This window comes from Cucumis sativus, chromosome 1 (genome assembly GCF_000004075.3).
Source record: "Cucumis sativus cultivar 9930 chromosome 1, Cucumber_9930_V3, whole genome shotgun sequence".
Lineage (NCBI taxonomy): Eukaryota > Viridiplantae > Streptophyta > Magnoliopsida > Cucurbitales > Cucurbitaceae > Cucumis > Cucumis sativus.
In genome coordinates, this window is record NC_026655.2 from 7,106,625 (window position 1) to 7,125,303 (window position 18,679).

The 18,679-nt window shown below is 32.8% G+C and overlaps 3 protein-coding genes across 5 annotated transcripts; 1 reads left to right on the top strand and 2 right to left on the bottom strand.

Moving 5' to 3' along the window:
- LOC105435148 (hypothetical protein) lies at positions 1-3,503 on the top strand. 2 transcript variants are annotated; one of them, XM_011654597.2, is made up of 7 exons: positions 2-278; positions 358-835; positions 1,636-1,761; positions 1,855-1,920; positions 2,453-2,518; positions 2,671-2,721; positions 2,815-3,503. In XM_011654597.2, the coding sequence occupies exons 1-7, from the start codon at positions 145-147 to the stop codon at positions 2,971-2,973; spliced, it is 1,080 nt and encodes a 359-aa protein (XP_011652899.1). In that variant the 5' UTR covers positions 2-144; the 3' UTR covers positions 2,974-3,503. The 2 variants fall into 2 exon arrangements, with proteins under 2 accessions (XP_011652903.1, XP_011652899.1); XM_011654601.2 differs by lacking the exon at positions 1,636-1,761 and having other exon boundaries at positions 1-278.
- A 1,675-nt stretch (positions 3,504-5,178) lies between these two features.
- Positions 5,179-8,877, bottom strand: LOC101213778 (G-type lectin S-receptor-like serine/threonine-protein kinase At1g11410). Of its 2 annotated transcripts, XM_011650131.2 has the most exons (7): positions 7,469-8,867; positions 7,245-7,370; positions 6,970-7,151; positions 6,607-6,817; positions 6,240-6,477; positions 5,789-5,933; positions 5,179-5,655 (listed from the first exon to the last, which is right to left on the bottom strand). In XM_011650131.2, exons 1-7 carry the CDS (start codon positions 8,763-8,765, stop codon positions 5,338-5,340), a joined length of 2,517 nt encoding a protein of 838 aa, XP_011648433.1. In that variant the 5' UTR covers positions 8,766-8,867; the 3' UTR covers positions 5,179-5,337. The 2 variants fall into 2 exon arrangements, with proteins under 2 accessions (XP_011648433.1, XP_031737890.1); XM_031882030.1 differs by lacking the exon at positions 5,789-5,933 and having other exon boundaries at positions 5,517-5,655; positions 7,469-8,877.
- A 5,162-nt stretch (positions 8,878-14,039) lies between these two features.
- LOC101214023 (G-type lectin S-receptor-like serine/threonine-protein kinase At1g11410) lies at positions 14,040-17,556 on the bottom strand. The gene is made up of 7 exons (XM_031882725.1): positions 16,184-17,556; positions 15,962-16,090; positions 15,687-15,877; positions 15,270-15,483; positions 14,883-15,120; positions 14,591-14,732; positions 14,040-14,461 (listed from the first exon to the last, which is right to left on the bottom strand). Exons 1-7 carry the CDS (start codon positions 17,484-17,486, stop codon positions 14,156-14,158), a joined length of 2,523 nt encoding a protein of 840 aa, XP_031738585.1. The 5' UTR covers positions 17,487-17,556; the 3' UTR covers positions 14,040-14,155.
- Positions 17,557-18,679: the final 1,123 nt, after the last annotated feature.

The following is an 18,679-nucleotide window of genomic DNA, read 5'->3' on the forward strand; positions in this document are numbered from 1 at the left end:
TTGTTAACATGACAAAGAATAAATAGAGATACAATAAGTGAGAAGAAGTCTCAAATCAGAGGTAAAGATTCGGCAGGAATTTAATTTGTAGAAAAAATCTTCAAAATAACTCACTAACGTGAAAAAAGAAAAAAACCCTTCGATATGGCCGATGAATATCCAGCCGGAAGCCTCTTCTCGCCGGCAGTTACCAATACCTCACCGTGTTCCGTCGGCAACTCCACCTTCTTGATTGATTCAACCATTACATCAGCTTCTAATTGGAACCAAAGTTTTCTGTAAGTTCATCATCACATTCAAAAATTCATTTTCTTATCATTATAAAAGTACATAACTATTTTTGTTTTGAATTGGTAGTGGATGGAATGATGAACAAAGAGTTGACACCACTGTGGTGGTGGATTCAATGACGGTCACAAAATTAAATTATGATGATCAAGAAATTACTTGTGGATCCGAGGAGCAACAAAATCCTAACATGTTTTTCAAGTCCACCGATGATGATCATCACTCTTTGTTTTTAATGGAACAACCTTATAATATTCAAACCGCTACAAATCTTTACCATGATGTTGTCACAACTACAACTAGCCAAGTGTTACCAATGGCTTTCCCTTTTGAGGCCATTTCCATTGGGTATACTCCAACGTTGTTGCCATGTTCATCACTGGATCAACCAACACAATTTCTTGCCAACAATCGAACCATTAATAATTGTTGTTCCTTAACAAATCCGGATGAGTTGTTGTCTTGTCATCCTATGTTTCAAACACAGTTGTTACATCCTCCTCCCCTCAATTTCTCCAATGGAATTATACCCAAATGCCCAACAAAGGTAAGAATTTGAATTAGTTGCTATATTTACTCTCATGATTAGCTCTATTAATTGTTGAACAATTTTTCATAGCTTATGTTCGTATAATAATAATTTCAAATTTTCAATTTCTTTTTTCGTTTTTAGAATGTATGTTTGGTTCTCTCCCTATCTCTACAATGGTTTTCACTCATTTTAAAGAAATACTTCAATTTTCCGTCTAACAATTTAAAAAAAAAGGTTTAATAAACTATTTATTTTATTCTCGTTTGGTTATCGTTTGATTTTTTAAAATTAAGCTTATAAATTAGGCTTTCATTTCAATTTGCTAACGTTTCCGTTCTTTGTTCTTGAATTTTTTAACAAAATATGAAAAGTTGAAATATCAGTGGGTACTTGAAAATGATGCACACCCATGGTAAGAATGTGAGTAAGAAAATGCTTAATATTTAAAAACAAAATGATACTGAACAAGACCTTAATTTTTCAAACTTTAAGTTGATTAAAAACACGGGTACAAATTGCATTTTTTTAGTTGGACTTTGGCTTATGCTGTAATGGATCTTTCTTGCTCCATGTGAGCATTCCTTTCGCTCACGTCTTGGACTTCTTCCTTGTTTGAAGTGACGATATTCTTTTTTTTTTGGGTTTGAGGTATATGAAACAAATACCTACATGGATGTGTTGTTAAATATATATATATATATATATATATATCGGATAATAAAATATGAAAATTCAAATATGGAAGCAGTGTTTATAACCTTAATTTTCATAAATAAAAAATAGTTATTAATTTGGTCGGTTGAACAAAATTTCAGTTGATGGGTTGTGATGAAGTTGTCGAAGATTGGAGTAGGGTTGAGAGGGAAAACGAAAGTAAAGAAATTGCAATAATCAAAAGGCCAAGAAGTGACAATTTGCCATCCCCATTACCCACTTTTAAGGTGCATTACATAATACATTCACATTCCATCAAACTTTTTGGCTACAGATTGAGCTTTCCTTTAATTCAAAATAACTTTTTTTCTTCTCCAAAGGTTCGAAAAGAGAAGCTTGGCGACAAGATCACAGCTCTTCAACAACTTGTTTCCCCTTTTGGAAAGGTGAATTTCTTAATCTTCCACTATATTTTTTATAGTTGACAATGTTATAGAGAAAGTAATAGTACTAAATAGTTCTGTTGTTGTGGCCGTACGAATTAGAAGTGATAACAAGAGATTGGGCAAGGATTCTATTGTTTAATAAGTCTGTGAACAAAACATGTTAAAAAGGTTTAAAACTAGAACTTTTGTTCATATGATTATTGCAGCTAAAAAAATAAGTACATGTTTGGTACACAAAGGTTTTGATTACTCTGTCATTGAACTTCAAAATTGGTATTCATATAGTATGCCGAGTAGTTAGTTGACTTAGTAAAGTGATGATTTCCATTTACTAAAAGAGTTGAGTTGTATTTTTTATATTTATTGAAGAAATTAAAAACCTATTTCAAACATGTATGAGTGCCCAATTAATTAGAAATTAAATTCAAATGTTAAGAACCAAAAAGTGTTAGTTTTAAGAACTTAAGAATAAATTCGGATCCTACTACTGTCTCTAATATAATCATTTTTGTTATTCATATCCACATTTTAGACTGATACTGCCTCAGTTCTACATGAAGCAATTGAGTACATCAAGTTTCTTCACAACCAAATTCGTGTAAGTACATCTTATTGTCTTCTTCATTCCTTTACAACCAAGACCTAACCCAAAAAAGAAAAAACATGTAAACAAGCACATAAATAATTAATTAATTTGGACATGCTTGTAATCTTTTTGGGGGTTCTATTAATTGTCAAATATGCATTCAGGTTTTGAGTACTCCATATATGGAAATTGGAGACCAAAATCAAGAGCCAAAGGTAAAAAAAAAAAAACCATATTTCTATATTGTATACTAAGAAAAAAATACGGATTTTTTGAACATGTTTATAAAATTTTTTGATGACAAGCAGATTATTAGTGAGGAAGAATTGAAGAACACCAACGAGAATATGAAAGAAGATCTAAGAAGTCGAGGACTTTGTCTAGTGACAATTCCAAGTACAGTTGCATTAGCAAATGGTAATATACTTAATTTCTGGTCTCCCACATTTGGAGGTACTTTTAGATAAAGTAATGAAGCTGACACTAATAATGTGAGTCAAAAACTGACATTATAGGAGTACGATATCGGTTAGGTGTTCAACATTAAAGAATGTGGTATTAAAAGTGTTCAATGTCAATCACATGTAATGTCGGTTTCAACCAATATTGGACATTTTTAATAGTACTGTCTTCGATATCGGTCCAACTTTGGACATTTTAATTTTCTGAACTATATTTAAGCTGACATGAAATAGTTGGCAGCCAAAGTAGGGATGTGAATGCTTTAGTTTAACTGCTGAGCAAGAAAATTGGTGTGGACATACTATGTTTAATTTGCAGATTGTAATCTCAGTTTGAAAGATAGGCTTTGTGTTGGGCCAGCTACAAACGTAACCAACTTCAGCTTAGGATGATTTTGTTATTGATGAGGGTTATAGGCTACTATCACTATCTAAACTATGTTGACAGTTGAATTCAATTCACTGAGCCATCATACTTCGGGTTTAATATCTATGATTTTCAATAATATTTCAAGATCCTATCTTTTTTCACGAAATCGAGGGTTAAATTTTTCTATCACACATACAGTTTATAAACACGCAGCTCGTATAACACTTGAATTGCAAAACAATAATTTTATTTTATTTTAGCACATATAAATTTTTATTAACTAATGAAATAGCCTTTAATGAATTTGACTTCAATTGTGTCAACATGATAAGTTGAGACTGTTATCATTTTACTAGTTAATGAAATAATTGTTCGTAACCATTATTACAAGATGAGTTGTAAATCTACGTTGTCACCAAGATATATATAAGACACTTAACCTTATAAGACACTTAACCTTGTGTATATACTATAGACCCTTTTGAGTTGTTGTCTAAACATGATCTCTATGTACCTATCTGTCAACGATTCGTTGTTTTCTTTATTCATAAATTAATATCGTTGGCTTTTACTTTATTGGATGAATTTATGCATGATTTTGAGTGTGTTTGGATTACATTTTCAAATGTTTAATTGTAAAAATAAATTATTTTGAAGATAGTTGAAGTGTTTGACAGCCCTTCCAAAATAACATTTGAAATGTATTTTAATCAATTTTGTTTTATCAAAAAATATATATTTTGTTTTCTTAAAGAAATGGGTGGATCTAAAAACCAATTGACAATAAGAGCAATAACACATCTATCTTATAAGAAGTGTGAGTCTCCTTAGTTTTCTCAATATGTAATTCTCAACATCTCAACAAATATATCCAACAAGAGAGTTGTTATGAAAGCAAGCAGAAAAAGTAATGACACAAAGATTGATAGCCCTGTTCGGTGCAAAAAAACCACCTACGCTTGAGGAACAATATGCCTGGTGAAATAAAACTTCACAATATAAAGAGTTTAACAATTACAACGAAAGTACTTATATGTCGAACTACTTCTTCGATGACTCACGTATAACTTGCTATTCAAACAATTCAACTTAAGCTTCCCTAATCTTGAGCTCAATCCCTTCAATTTCACAAAAATTCTTTTTCATGCTTAATTTGCATATGAGACCCTCTGATTACACTATAATTTGAATCCCCCTAACTAAAGTGAGATTCTCTCATATTTGCTATATGTTAAGGCAAAACAAACAAATCATGGAAAAACTAGATTAACACAAATCATGCAACAAACCAATAACTACGATGGCAGAAGCAAACCAAACAATACACAAGCAACCCACAAGTTGGCCGACAAACCAAGAGCCACAACCACACATTCAATTTTCATGAGTTTTTTTATGAACATTTTTATGTTAAGTTAACCCCAACTAACCCCTGAATATCAACAAATAGGTTATGTTTACAAAATCAGGAACTTAAGGAGAGAAAACAAAAAAGAAAATAGCATTCAAAACACCCAAACATAACCAAACAACCAAAATAAAAGTCAACAATCACCACTAGCAGGAGCAGCATCATTATATCCATGACCCATATTTCAAGTACCTAGAAGCATGATCTGTGCGTGAACGCATCACTTGAAGCTTTGCGCTCTGTAGAGTGCTGAATCAGAAGGTAAATTTTTCCTTGGATTCTACAAAGAAGACACCCATGTGATGCATCAAGCTAAGCTTGCCGGACTCGTGAAAGATACCAAATTTGTGGGATGAGGAACACTCCTTAACCACCCCAATTTTATGCAGAAGTGCATATTTGACACTTAAATTAGACAACAGTAATTGTGTATTCTTAAGCCAAGCTTTATTCACAATTAAGAAACAAGATATCAATATAATGGATTAACAAATTGCAAATTAAATAGAAGTGGAAATAAACATAATTCACGTATATATGTGTAGCCTCTTACTTTCATTTTTTAACTTTGATGTATAACTATACATTCCTAACGAGCAGCAAGTACGGAAATTGTTAGATCATTTACAGAGTTGACTCCTTCGGTACTGGACTTGGTACTAGTGGATGGATCTCCTTCACTGATTTTTCTTTTTAAAATGAAAGCAGGTTTCTTTGGGCAAGGAAGATTCGCTTCATTTTCCAACATAAAAACGACAGTCGACATGGTCGGGCGATCGGTCGGATCCTCTTGCACACATAATAGCCCAATTTGGAGGCATCTAGTGATTTCATACTCAAAGCTTGATCCTTCCAAACTTGAGTCTACCAATTCCATTGCATTGTCCAATTTCCAGAGCTCCCAAACCTTAAAAGTTGTAAAAGAAACATATATACCATTATTTTCTTTGATATAGATTAAGCAGATGAAGGCTAAACTAACTGGAAACTTTTTGTTGATGTTGATACGTTTTGATGATATATACAATAAATTTGCTTACTTGTCCAATCAAGTTTACGTAGTTGGATACATAGCTAGTGTTCTTTTTGCCTGTAATTATCTCTAGCACCAGAACTCCAAAACTATAAACATCAGATTTCACTGAAAATAAACCGTCCATTGCATATTCTGGCGACATATAACCGCTGTTGAAACAAAAATTAATGAAAAAACTTTTAACCATGAATAATAAATAGTTATGGGCTTTCTATTAAATTTTAACAATTAAGTTAATTATGCAAATGAGCCAACCTACATGAGATGTTCGGGTGCACTCCCTTTACACCTTAATCCAATAATTTAATAATATTGTTTAAGAAAAAAACAAAAAATATATAATAATACATACGTTGATATCTTTTCTTATACTAATTAAGATATTGATGTAATAATTCACAATAATGACTAGATATGACCGAGTTAATCACACTTTAGAAGGTAGAATTACTTACTATGTTCCTACAATGCGATCTGTGTTTGCTTGAATTTGATCTTGGCCAAATATTCTTGCCAAACCAAAATCCGCGATTTTGGGATTTAAATCAACATCCAATAATATATTACTTGTCTTCAAATCTCGATGGATGATTTTCAACCTAGAATCTTGATGAAGATATAGCATCCCTCGAGCAATGCCACGTACAATTTCAAAACGTTTTTTCCAGTCGAGCAAAGCTCTCTTGCTATCATCTACAACAGAAGTATTAGTCAAATTAAAGAACACCATGAAGTAAGATATAAAAACTATGATAAGCAAAAAAAAAAAAAAAAAGAAAAAAAAAGTTATTTTAAAAGAGATGTTAAATTAAGAAACTTTACCAAAGATGAAAGTGTCCAAGCTTTTGTTTGGCAAGTATTCATACACAATCATTTTCTCTTCATTTTTAACGCAGTAACCTAAAATTTTGACAAGGTTTCTATGTTGAAGCTTTGCAATTAAATTAACTTCATTCTTGAACTCTCCAACTCCTTGCCCTGAATTTTTAGCCAACCTTTTAACTGCTATTTCCGCTCCATTTGTAAGCTTCCCCTGAAATAATTAATAATATAATGTGTCTAAAGTCATCCAAACTCCCCACAAAATTAAACAGCCCTACTATAATATGGGTCCAATAAGAGTCTATAGGCACAGTTTGGGTATTAAAAGCTATAGCTAATTATATTAGTAAGTTGAAATATTACCTTATAAACTGCACCGAAGCCACCTTTTCCAAGCTTGTTATTAAGTGAAAAAGCGTCAGTTGCCTTTGCTATGGTCAAGAAGTCGTATATAGGTAAATCTGAGTTTGTTCTACTTTCATCAAATTCATTTGGATTTAGAGTGTTGCCTAAATCATAAGATAAACTCGTCGATCTCTCCCTTCCTATGTCATTAATTAAAATAATATGTATCCTTTAGCAACAATCAAATAAGAACACAAGAGGAAATAGAAAGTATTTAAAGTAAAGTTACTTACTTTTTCTAGCCAATTTCCATAAATAGATTAACGACGTCACGAGTAACACCAACGCGACAACAGACACAACAACAATTACTATCACCTTCTTTGTCGAAGGACGATTAGAATTTTGTGTATATTGAGCTGCAAATCAAGAGAGAAATGGAAATTGAAACATTTTAAATTTGGTTATAGGGAAAAAATTCCAAAGAAATACGATAGGGGAGAATTGAAAAGCTCACCTAATTCAATAGCATCAACTCTTACATGTAGATCTTGACCTGTGTTGGCAAAGGTCCGCGTGTCTATCAAATCTCCATGCCACATCAAGCACCCGCTCCTCGTCAGCTCATTTGCGCTTGCGTAAGCCGTACAGTTACAATCATTTAAACATGCTTGTGCGCATGCTTCCAAACTCATACTCAAATCCGCACTTGCCATTGACGTATCCGGGACCTTCACGCGTGACACCGTCACAAATCCCTCTCCACTACGACACATGGCGTTAGGCCTCTTCCTAATGCACCCACCTGACGGATTACTCAATAACCAACTCTGGTTCGATCGTGGTTCGAACCCAGGCAAGCACTTGCAATAGAACTGCTCCGTGTCGTACTGGTCACAGTTTGTGTTTGGATCGCATCGATTGTAGGTATCGCACCACTCAGTGGGAGCCCACCAATAATCGATCCATTTATTATCTTGCTCGCTCCACGTGGACCGATGCAACAAACCGGATTCGTCTAGAGTCATGCTCGTTAAAACCGTGTCAGTCGTGACGCCATCCATTATGGAAATCTCTTGTGTGTTGTCGATGTAGGTTGTGTTGAATATAAACGATCTTCTCATTTCAGGTACTCCAGACCATTTCTCCCCTGTCCACGATCCTACTCGCCATCGCGGGACATTCCCATTGTACAAAATTAGTTGGGGATACCCAGTCGGGTCTATCTTGCAACTGAAATTTCCTGTTCCTGGATCGTCGAGCGCTTTCCATGAAGTTAGGAACCAGCTGAACCCGGTCTGCCGGTTCAACCCCAATTTCATGTATGGAAGAAAGACATGAGATGGATAATCGAAGCTTTGCCATATAACCTTTTGGCTGTGTCGTTCAATCAAAGCGAGATTTCCAGTATTCTGAAGCTCAATGGACACGTCGTCGTTTGATTGGATGGTAGTGTTAGTAGACCAAAGAGATATGGTTTGTGAGGGGGTGAAAAGAACGACGTTTCCATGGGGGTCGAGGGCGAAGGTTCCTGAGGTGTGGTTAAGGGGTTGGTTTCTATTGGCAACCCAAACGAGGGTTAGTTGAGGAATTTGACTGTACCAAATTCCGACATATCGGGGAGTGGTGGAATTGTTGAGACTGAAGAATCCAAGAGTGAAATTCTTGTTGGTGGATACCAAGTGATCTCCATCTTTGATGATTTGAATTGTAGAATTTGAAGTATCAATTGCAATGCTAAAACGGGTTCCAACAAAAATGACCAAAAACAATGAAATGAAGAAGACGGCGGGTTTAGGAGGAAGAGGATTCATGATTCATTTCATTTTGGGTATGGAAACAATTAAGAGCTAAGACTAAAAGGGTTTATTCTTATTCTTATTATTTTATTGTTCTTGTTATTGATATTAATGTTTATCATTAGCGAGGACAAATAAGATTGAAAAATAATTAAGGCATTCAACGTGAAAATGGGTAAGTTGGACTATGCCATTGTTGAGTTCTCTAGAAAAGGATGGTATATTTAAATATAAATAATTTTTTTATAAAAAAAAAACTATTTAAGAAATAAAACTTTACCAAATGGTGAATAGTGGTTAGAGAGCAAAATTAGTTGCAATATGATTATAGTAAACAGTGGAATTAATATCAATTTTGTTTACAAAAGTTGGAGGATGATAAATTAAGAATACAATATTTAAAAGATGTCTTCCAAGATAGGTTACTTTTAGTATATGAAATGTGTGTATATAAGTATTGTATTCATGTGTATCAAGTGTATAAAGTGTATTTGTTCATTTTTGATATTTTATAGACTATATTTATTCCTAACTTTGTCATTTTTTCTAAAGTAGGAAGTTTGAACTATAAATCTAATCTTTAAAATTTACCTTCTCAAATATGTAAGAAACCTTATTTTAATAGACAATATTTTGATTTAAAATTCGTATTTTTTTTATTGTTTTTAAATACAATAAAATAATCTAAAATATTTTATAAATATAGCAATATTTCACAATCTATCTACCATAGATAGTGACTAACTGTTATATTTGCACATATAGCTAATAGTCTTTTGTTAATATATTGTTCAATCCAACAATATTTATACCTATTTTCAACTATTTTGTTATTTATAATTTTAAAAAACCATCCTAACTATACACCATATAAAAAATTTTAAAAAATTGTTGTATAAAGTGTAGTGGATTGATTTTTCCAAAAAAAATTGTTAATCAGATTTATGTTTTTCTTTAAAAAAACATTAAGGATTGCTGCTGAAATGGGGAAGCACACAAATATTATTGTAATTTAGTTACTAAACAATAGATGAATCGACGTGCCTGCTTCAAAACGGCATTACCTAATTGGCCCTTTCACTTGAATCTCTACGCTTTTTCTGAATCCAATTTTAAATTATGTTGGTAATTAACCCATAACCATCTTTACTATATAAATTGATGTTTATTTTATTTCATGTGATGTGACTATTTTAATTTTTAATATGCACCATTTTGTAAACAATGGTTGACTATATGGGTTTTTAAATTGATATATATACTTAAAATAAATAGTAGGCTTCTCTTATTGCACCTGTCGTTTAGTGAATCACCCTATAAATGATCTGTCTATTAATTTTATACAAAAATTGTTCCACACAAGTCCACACGCACCCTAATAAAGTAATATATATAGTACTCAGAAAACTAATTATGAAACCATCTTATATAATGCAAGTCGGAATAATTAAATTAATTGTACTAAAAAAATTACATTAATTATGTTATGATTTCAGATATTAAACTTTCTATTTAGGCCCTTGATGGGTATTATACATGGGTCTATTCAGGTTGTTTCAATTAGTTCAAATGGTACGATCAATTTCATAACTTATTGATTTGGACTATATTTGGTGGTGATTTTGAAATAGATAAAATAATTTTTGTCATATTTCAAGTCATTATACGAAAGTCGGTTTAGAGTTTAAACATTACTTTTAATAATCAAAATTGATTTTGAATTACTAAACTTCTCTTTCCTTATACTTATTTTGAGATGCTTATGAATATGATAACGTAATTTTGGAGTCGAGCATAGATGGCCCGACACAAACTTGTTAGGTAAAAGAAGACTGTACAAAATTGATTATCTAAATCATGTTCACTACATCTTATCTTGTGGGGGTAAAATAAATGCAATAACACAAGCTTGAATCTTCTGTTGAGTTTCATATACAATATCATGTACATCTTTTAATTTTGATAGATCAACTTTCATGTCCAATTTTTCATTTTATTCCAATAGAAAAAAATAAAATATGTTAAGATTTTGATTGGTTGTAAAACTATTCTTTTAGTTGTTTCCTTGTTGTCTTGGTCATAGATTTTTTATATTATAGCTCAATGATGGTCTTTCCATACTGGTAGTTGGATCTCTTTCTTATTAGGTTGTATGCTTTTTTCTCGTAAAGGTTAGGTAGAAAAGTTCCTAACCTAGTGTGTGTGCGGCCGTACAAATCTTGGTGTTCATGATCTATGCGTGTGCTCACAAAGAGACACTGTTCTACTCTATGAAGACTGTTTGTTGTTAACATGTTGAATATTGATTGAGAAATTGAATTATAATGATTAGGGGAGCCTAATTACACTATAGTGGTGGAGTTGAATAATCCAAGAAAGCCTGGGGTTAGCAAGAAGAATCAAATCGAGTATTAACAACTACTTAGATGAAGCTTAAGTGATCGTCTAGAGCCTAATCTTGCCGTTTATTAAGATTGTCTATTAAAAATAAATTGAATACTTGTAATCCAATTTATATATTCTAGTGTGAACATTCTTCTCAATTTATACACGTAGGTGTATTTTACCGAACTACGTTACCAAGTCTCTTGTGTTATTTTCTCTCTTCTCTCTATAATGCATGTGTTAATTGTCTTGTTATAACATTAGATCCAACAACTAAGTGGCTATGGAGGTATCACAATGAACCAACGGCTCTATGAAGGACTTTTTGGTTGATGTCAAATATTCAAATACTCCTATGGATGATATCCCCACTGTTGCAAAACACAGTAGTCTCGATGCTCCTTGGAGATCTATTTGCAAAGGTTTGGATTGGTTCAAGACTCAAATGGATTGGAAATTAAACAATGGCATGTCCTTATAGTTTTGACATAGCAATTGGAGCATTTATGGGCCTCTCTACGTATCTTTTTCCAGATTATATACTCTCCCATCTTTCCAAAATGGTACCATAAGAGATATGTGAAATTTTGATTGTAATGGCTGGGATTTCCATCCTAAAAGACCCCTAAGAGACAGAGAAGTACTTCTTTGGAGAAATATCAAAGAAAAATCTCCTCTCCCTTTATGAAAACAGCTATATGAACTACCCCATCTAGAAGCTCATCAAAAGTAATGATATCTTCTCTGTCATTTCTGTTAATCTTGCTATGAATACTTCTCCCCATGCTTTAGATGAGAGCTTCCATTTCATGCATATATGGAAATCTAAAATCCCTAAAAAAATGCAAATTCAAATTTTTCTCATGAACTATCATTCGCAAAGGAATCCTCACAATCGAGTCAATCCAACATATAGGCTTAAAAATATTTGTCTCAACCCAAATTGGTGCATTATGTACGTAAAAATAATAATGAGACCATGTACCATCTTTTCCTCTACTATCCTTTTGTTCTATTTTTATGGAGCAATGTTAAGGCTCACACTGGATGCATGGATAAACAATACAAACAGCCTAAGAGATCTCTATACAAGCAGATTTGCTCTATAAATACTAAATCACAAAGGGGTGTGATTCTCTTTAATCTCCTGGTGGCCACTACATGGATAACTTAGTTGGAAAGGAACAAAAGGCTCTTCAGCAACAACCATGACTCTACAATTAGCTTATGAGAGAATATCTGCAATCACTGATTTATGGTCTTAAAAAAACAAGCTCTTCAAGAGTGATTCCCCTACGTCTTTGTTAGCCTCTTTTCATGGGGTTTATCTCTAGCCCTCTTGTACTGATCTAGAACTTTGTATCCCCTATACTTTATTAAATATATTTCAAGAGATGATGAGGACACTAAAATTAAGGGTGAACACCTAGTGGGAATGCTTGGATATGTCTACTAATCCTACAAGTATTCTTTTTTAAAAAAAAACATTAAATCCAACGATGTTACAATAGTCATTTCTGGTTTTTTTTTTTCAAAATATAATTTTTAGAACCATGTTTAATTTATTATTATAAAAATTGAAATGTAGAGAAAGTATCAATATTTATTTATATTTATGTAAATTAAAAATATCATAAAAGTAACCTAAATAAATAACTAAATTTAATTTAAGAACTTGTCAAATATAGCAAGTTCCTCGATAGACTATTTAAGTTTTTATTTATTTATTTTTTGTTAAACTTTTTATATAGTTTCAAAAAAAAATTGGGTAATAATAATTGAACCATTTTAGAAATAATAATTAAGAATATACAACATTTTAAAAAAATTGTAAATATAGCAAAACTATCGCTGATAGACTTGTATCGTCGATAGATTTGTATGATCTATCAATGATAGATCAATATTTACAACATGGTTTATCGCTCATAGACTTGTATCATTGATATAATTTGACAAATTTTGTTATATTTGTAATTTTTAAGAATGTAGCTTATTTTGCATCTAATGGCTAAATTTGCAAATATCCCTTTTTTTTATATCAATAAGAATTTCTCCTGATTTTACATCTAAACTAAATTATTGATCTTATTTTCGAGGTATATATGTTCGTATTCATATTGTAACTAATATTCGGATATTTCGCTTTATTATCTGTGTTTTGTTTCAATTTTTTTTCACTGTTATTGTAATATTGTGTATAACTTATGGTGTGTATCAGATAACCAATTGCCACATGTTTCTTTTTGATCTGTTTCTCCTCCCTTCAAATATGGGTATGAGTGACTAATATTCAAATCTCCCTAGATTAAAACATTGCTACCTCTTTCTTCTTGTTGGAGGATAAATATAGCTAGAGTATGGCTCCTTTTGAAGGGCCCAAGAAAACTTTTTCATGAAAAAAATGTGAAACAATGAATCTAAAAATTAATTAACCCTAAATATTATCTGATTCTAAAGAGGAAAAAGAAATGGATCACCCCCAGCTTTTGAAGTCCCAGTTGATATTTTGTCCAACATGTAAAAATGGCCTTCTTCTTAAGTGAACTACGTGCGAATTTACTGTTTTGTTCACAGAACGCATACAAGGCCCCTGATAACGTTCAAATGAATTCTTGTTTCTTCCTCTTGCTCCGTCTCATTCCTTCCTCTCATTCTACGACTACAAAATTTTCCTTCATTTTTCCCATTATTTGAAACCCAAAAAGCGAGTGGACGAAACTCAAAGAGAAAGGAATCAAGAAGAATAATTCATGGGAGCGCAAGACCTTGCACACCTTTGAGGGACAAATAGATTTCGTTTGGGCCATCAAAGAGGCCAACCCTACAATTTTCCTGGTTTTGGAATAGATGCATTTGCAATTTTCACAATATATGCATCAAATTTGATAGTATGAAGTTTCATCTCATAATCAACTAATAATAATAAGAGTAGCCCCTTCAAACATGTACTTGCATTCTTAATCTTTTTCATCATTAAGTCAGCATCAATTTTACATATATAAAAATTTATTAATATATTAACGAGCACTTACAATGGAAATTGTCAGACCATTTACAGAGTTGGTTCCTTCAGTATTGGTGGATGAATCTCCACTGTTATACCTTTTCTTTAAGATAAAAGCAGGTTTCTTTGGAGAAGGAACTTCCACTTCATTCTCCAACATGAAAGTTACAGTTGACATGGTCGGACGGTCAGTTGGATCCTCCTGCACACATAATAACCCAATTTGGAGGCATCTCATGATTTCATATCCACAACTTGATTCTTCCAAACTTGAGTCCACTATTTCCATTGCATTGTCCAATTTCCAAAGCTCCCATACCTACTCATATGTAAAAGAAATATATATACCACCATCATTCTTTTTTTATGAATTTAATGATCAATAAAGAATTGAAAATGATTAGTTGAATGATATATTTTGATGATGTAGTTTGATAAAATTGCATACATGTCCAACCAAGTTTAAGTAGGTGAAATCATAGTTGTTCCTTTTTCCTGTAATCAGCTCTAGCACCAAAACGCCGAAGCTATATACATCAGATTTCACTGAAAACAAGCCTTCCATTGCGTACTCTGGTGACATATAACCACTATTGAAAAACAATTAATAGAATACTTTTTAACAATAAAAATAGGTTAAGGTAATATCTTTCCTAACACTAGTTAAATATATTGCTGCAATAATTCACAAATATGGTTTTAAGATTTAATTACACATCTATAAGGGAGAGAATACTTACTATGTTCCCACTATACGATTCGTGTTTGCTTGAATTTGATCTTGACCAAATATTCTTGCCATTCCAAAATCTGCAATTTTGGGATTCAAATCAGCATCTAGTAGTATATTGCTTGCCTTCAAATCCCGATGAATGATTTTTAATCTAGAATCTTGATGAAGATATAAGATCCCTCGTGCAATACCACGTATGATTTCAAACCGTCTTTTCCAATTGAGCAATACCCTCTTGGTTGCATCTAGATCAACAAAAGTAAAAGGATCAACTTGGACAACTTTATTTGGCATAGAACATAAAAAAGGATATAAAATTATGATAAGCGCAAAGAAAGAAAGAAAAAAGATGTTTTAAAGAGATGTTTAATTTAAGAAAATGAAGGAAAGTTACCAAAGATGAAATAGTCCAAGCTTTTATTTGGCAAGTATTCATACACAAGCATCTTCTCTTCATTCTTATAAACGCAGTAGCCTAAAACTCTGACAAGATTTCTATGTTGGAGCTTCGCGATTAGAGCGACTTCATTCTTGAACTCCCCAACTCCTTGCCTTGAATTCTTAGCCAACCTTTTAACTGCAATTTCCTCTCCATTTTTAAACTTACCCTGAAATCATTTGCTTTTTACAACCTTTCAACTTTTAATTTTTCTCAAAAAAAAATTGAATACTGATATTCTATCACATATACAGTCTTCACTCTTAAATCGCCAAGGCAAAATTTAATATTATATGATCTGACACTCCTCACTCCTGATTTATTGGACTTAAAAATATGGAGAAATGCTCAACAAGTGGTAATGTATATTACCTTATAAACTGCGCCAAAGCCACCTTCTCCCAGCTTGTTATTAATTGAAAAATGGTCGGTTGCCTCTGCTATTGTCAGCAAGTCAAATACAGGAAAATCTGAACCTGTCCTACTTTCATCAAATTCTGAATTTGGAGATTCCCTAAGGTTAAGATTTAAACACCTCAATCTCTCCTTTTCTGTGTCATTCACTAAAACAATGTATACATATGCTTTAGAAACAATCTAATAAGTCACAAGAGAACCTAAAAAGTTCGAGAAAAAAATTTACTTACTTTTTCTAGTTGTTCCCCATAGATAGATTAGCAAGGTCACAAGTAGCACCAATGCAACAAAAGACCCAACAACAATTGCTATCACCTTTTTTGTTGGATAGCGTTTTGATTTTCGTTTTGCATATTCAGCTGAATAAAGTAGCAAAGAAAGATGGGAATAATGAAGCTGAAAATTTGAAAAAAAAAAAATGGATTGGACAAGCTGAGAATTTAGAAGCTCACCTAATTCAATAGCATCAACTCGTACATATAGATCTTGACCTGTATTGACATAGGTCCGCGTGTCAACCAAATCTCCATGCCACATCATGCACCCAGTCCCCGTCATCTCATTTGCACTTGTGTAAGCAGTACAGTTGCAATTACTTAAACACGCTTGTTCGCACGATTTTAAACTCATACTCTCATCCACAAGTGCCGTCGATGTATCTGGAACCTTCACATATACCACCTTCACAAAACCCTCTCCACTTCGACATGTGGTGTTTAATCTCTTCCTGATGCACCCACCCAATGGGTTTCTGAAGAACCAACTTTGGTTGGACCATGGTTCAAACCCAGGTAGACACGTGCATTGGAACTGCTCTACATTGTATGGGTCACAATTACTGTTCAAACCGCACCTATTGTAGCTGTCACAGAATTCATCGGGAGCTGACCATACTTCGGTCGATGTTTTCTCTTGTTGGTTCCATATGGTTCGATGCACCAGACCGGATTCATCTAGAGTCATTCTCATTAAAAACGTGTCGTCCATTAGACCGTTGGTTATGAAAATTTCTTCACTGTTGTCCACATATGATGTGTTGATTGCAAATGCTCTTGTCATTTCAGGTACTCCACTCCATCTTTTCCCTGTCCATGGTCCTCCACGCCACCGTGGAAAACTCCCATTGTACAAAATTAGTTGTGGATACCCGGTTAGGTTGATCCGAACACTGAAGCTCCCAGTTCCTGGATCGTCTTGCGCCTTCCATGAAGTTAGGAACCAACTGAAACCGGTCCGCCGGTTCAGCCCCAATTTCATGTAGGGAAGAAGGACATGAGATGGATAATCAAAGCTTTGCCATATAACCTTTTGGGTCTTTCGTTCAATCAAGGCGAGATTTCCGGTATTCTGAAGCTCAAACAACACATCGTCTTTTGATTGGATGGTAGTGTTAGTAGACCAAAGAGATATGGTTTGTGTGGGACTGAAAACGATGACGTTTCCATGGCTGTCGAGGGCGAAGGTTCCTGAGGTATCGTTAAGGGGTTGGTTTCTATTGGCGACCCAAACGATGGTTTGTTGAGGAATTTGATTGTACCAAATTCCGACATACCGGGTAGTGGTGGAATTGTTGAGACTGAAGAATCCAAGAACGAAATTCTTGTTGCTAGATACCGAGTGATCGCCATCTTTGATTATTGGAATTGTAGAATGATTGGAATTGATCTGAAGCCCATCGCTAAAATAGCTGCCAACAAAAATGAGCAAAAACAATGAAATAAGGAAGACGGCCCTTTTAGGAGGAAGAGGATTCATTTGTTCATTTCACATGGGATGGAAGCTATTCAACGGATTATTATTATTATACATCATTAGTGAAGATAGACGTGACTTGAAAATAAATTAAACTCTTACATCGTTGGCCCTTCTTAATTTTGATGAAAATTTGTAATTAAAATAGTTGGTCAAGCAAAAATTAATATTAAATTAGAAAAAAAATATTACAAAGACTTGAGCATTCTCTAAATTACCGATTAATTCATAAGCTTAGATTACTAGGTAAAGACAAATTTAATTATATATTACTCATCATTCTAAGTAAAAAAAAAAAAGAAAAAAGATGAGTAAGAATTGTTAGTCTTCAAAATCTATACGTATAGATATTGATAGACACTAATACGTTTCTATTAGTGGTATTGATAAACCGTGATAGAAGTCTGTCAATTTCTATCATTGGTAGAATTCAAAATTTTGCTATAACTTATAAATATCTTAATTTATTTTATTATTTCTAAAAATAGCTACACATATAATTAAACGTTTTGAATTATATACATTGGATGAAGATGTTGAACTGCTCTTTCCTAAAATGTTCTAGGCTATTAATAAAATAACAAATTTTACTAGTTTCTATCTTTAGTTTATAAATTAATGTTTAATGTTTTGATGAGAATGAATGAATATATTGGTTCTTTCATTTACTATTGTGTTTTTTTTTCTTTTTTTGAGATATTTGAAATTCTAATTTGTCTTTATGCCTAGTATGCTTTTTATTCCACAAGTCACACGGTAGAAATCTTGAAAGTCTTTAGTATGTTTATCTCGAACTTCACAGCAACTTGTACTTTTATGATTTTATTGAATGTACATTCAAGTGGAAATAATAAAAGTACTGAAAGAGCATCTAGCTAATGAAAATATCATTTATTAAGTCCCTAGCTCTCGATAGTGTGTGTCATTTTGTAGTTGGTCAACAAAGATTAAGATAGATGAAATATAATTTTAATCCAAGGATTTTGTTTGATCCTTTTCTAAATTAGAATTTATGGTTTTGAAAGTTATAAGTAGGAATAAGTCAATAAAATGATGATATGTGATATTATAATTTAGAATATGACATAATTATAAATAGGAAAGAGTCAAGAGTGGTTATGAGGATAGATATTGACCTTTGCCTTAGAAGGAGAGGAGTTGAGGTGTCAACATAAATAATTTATATATTACCATGA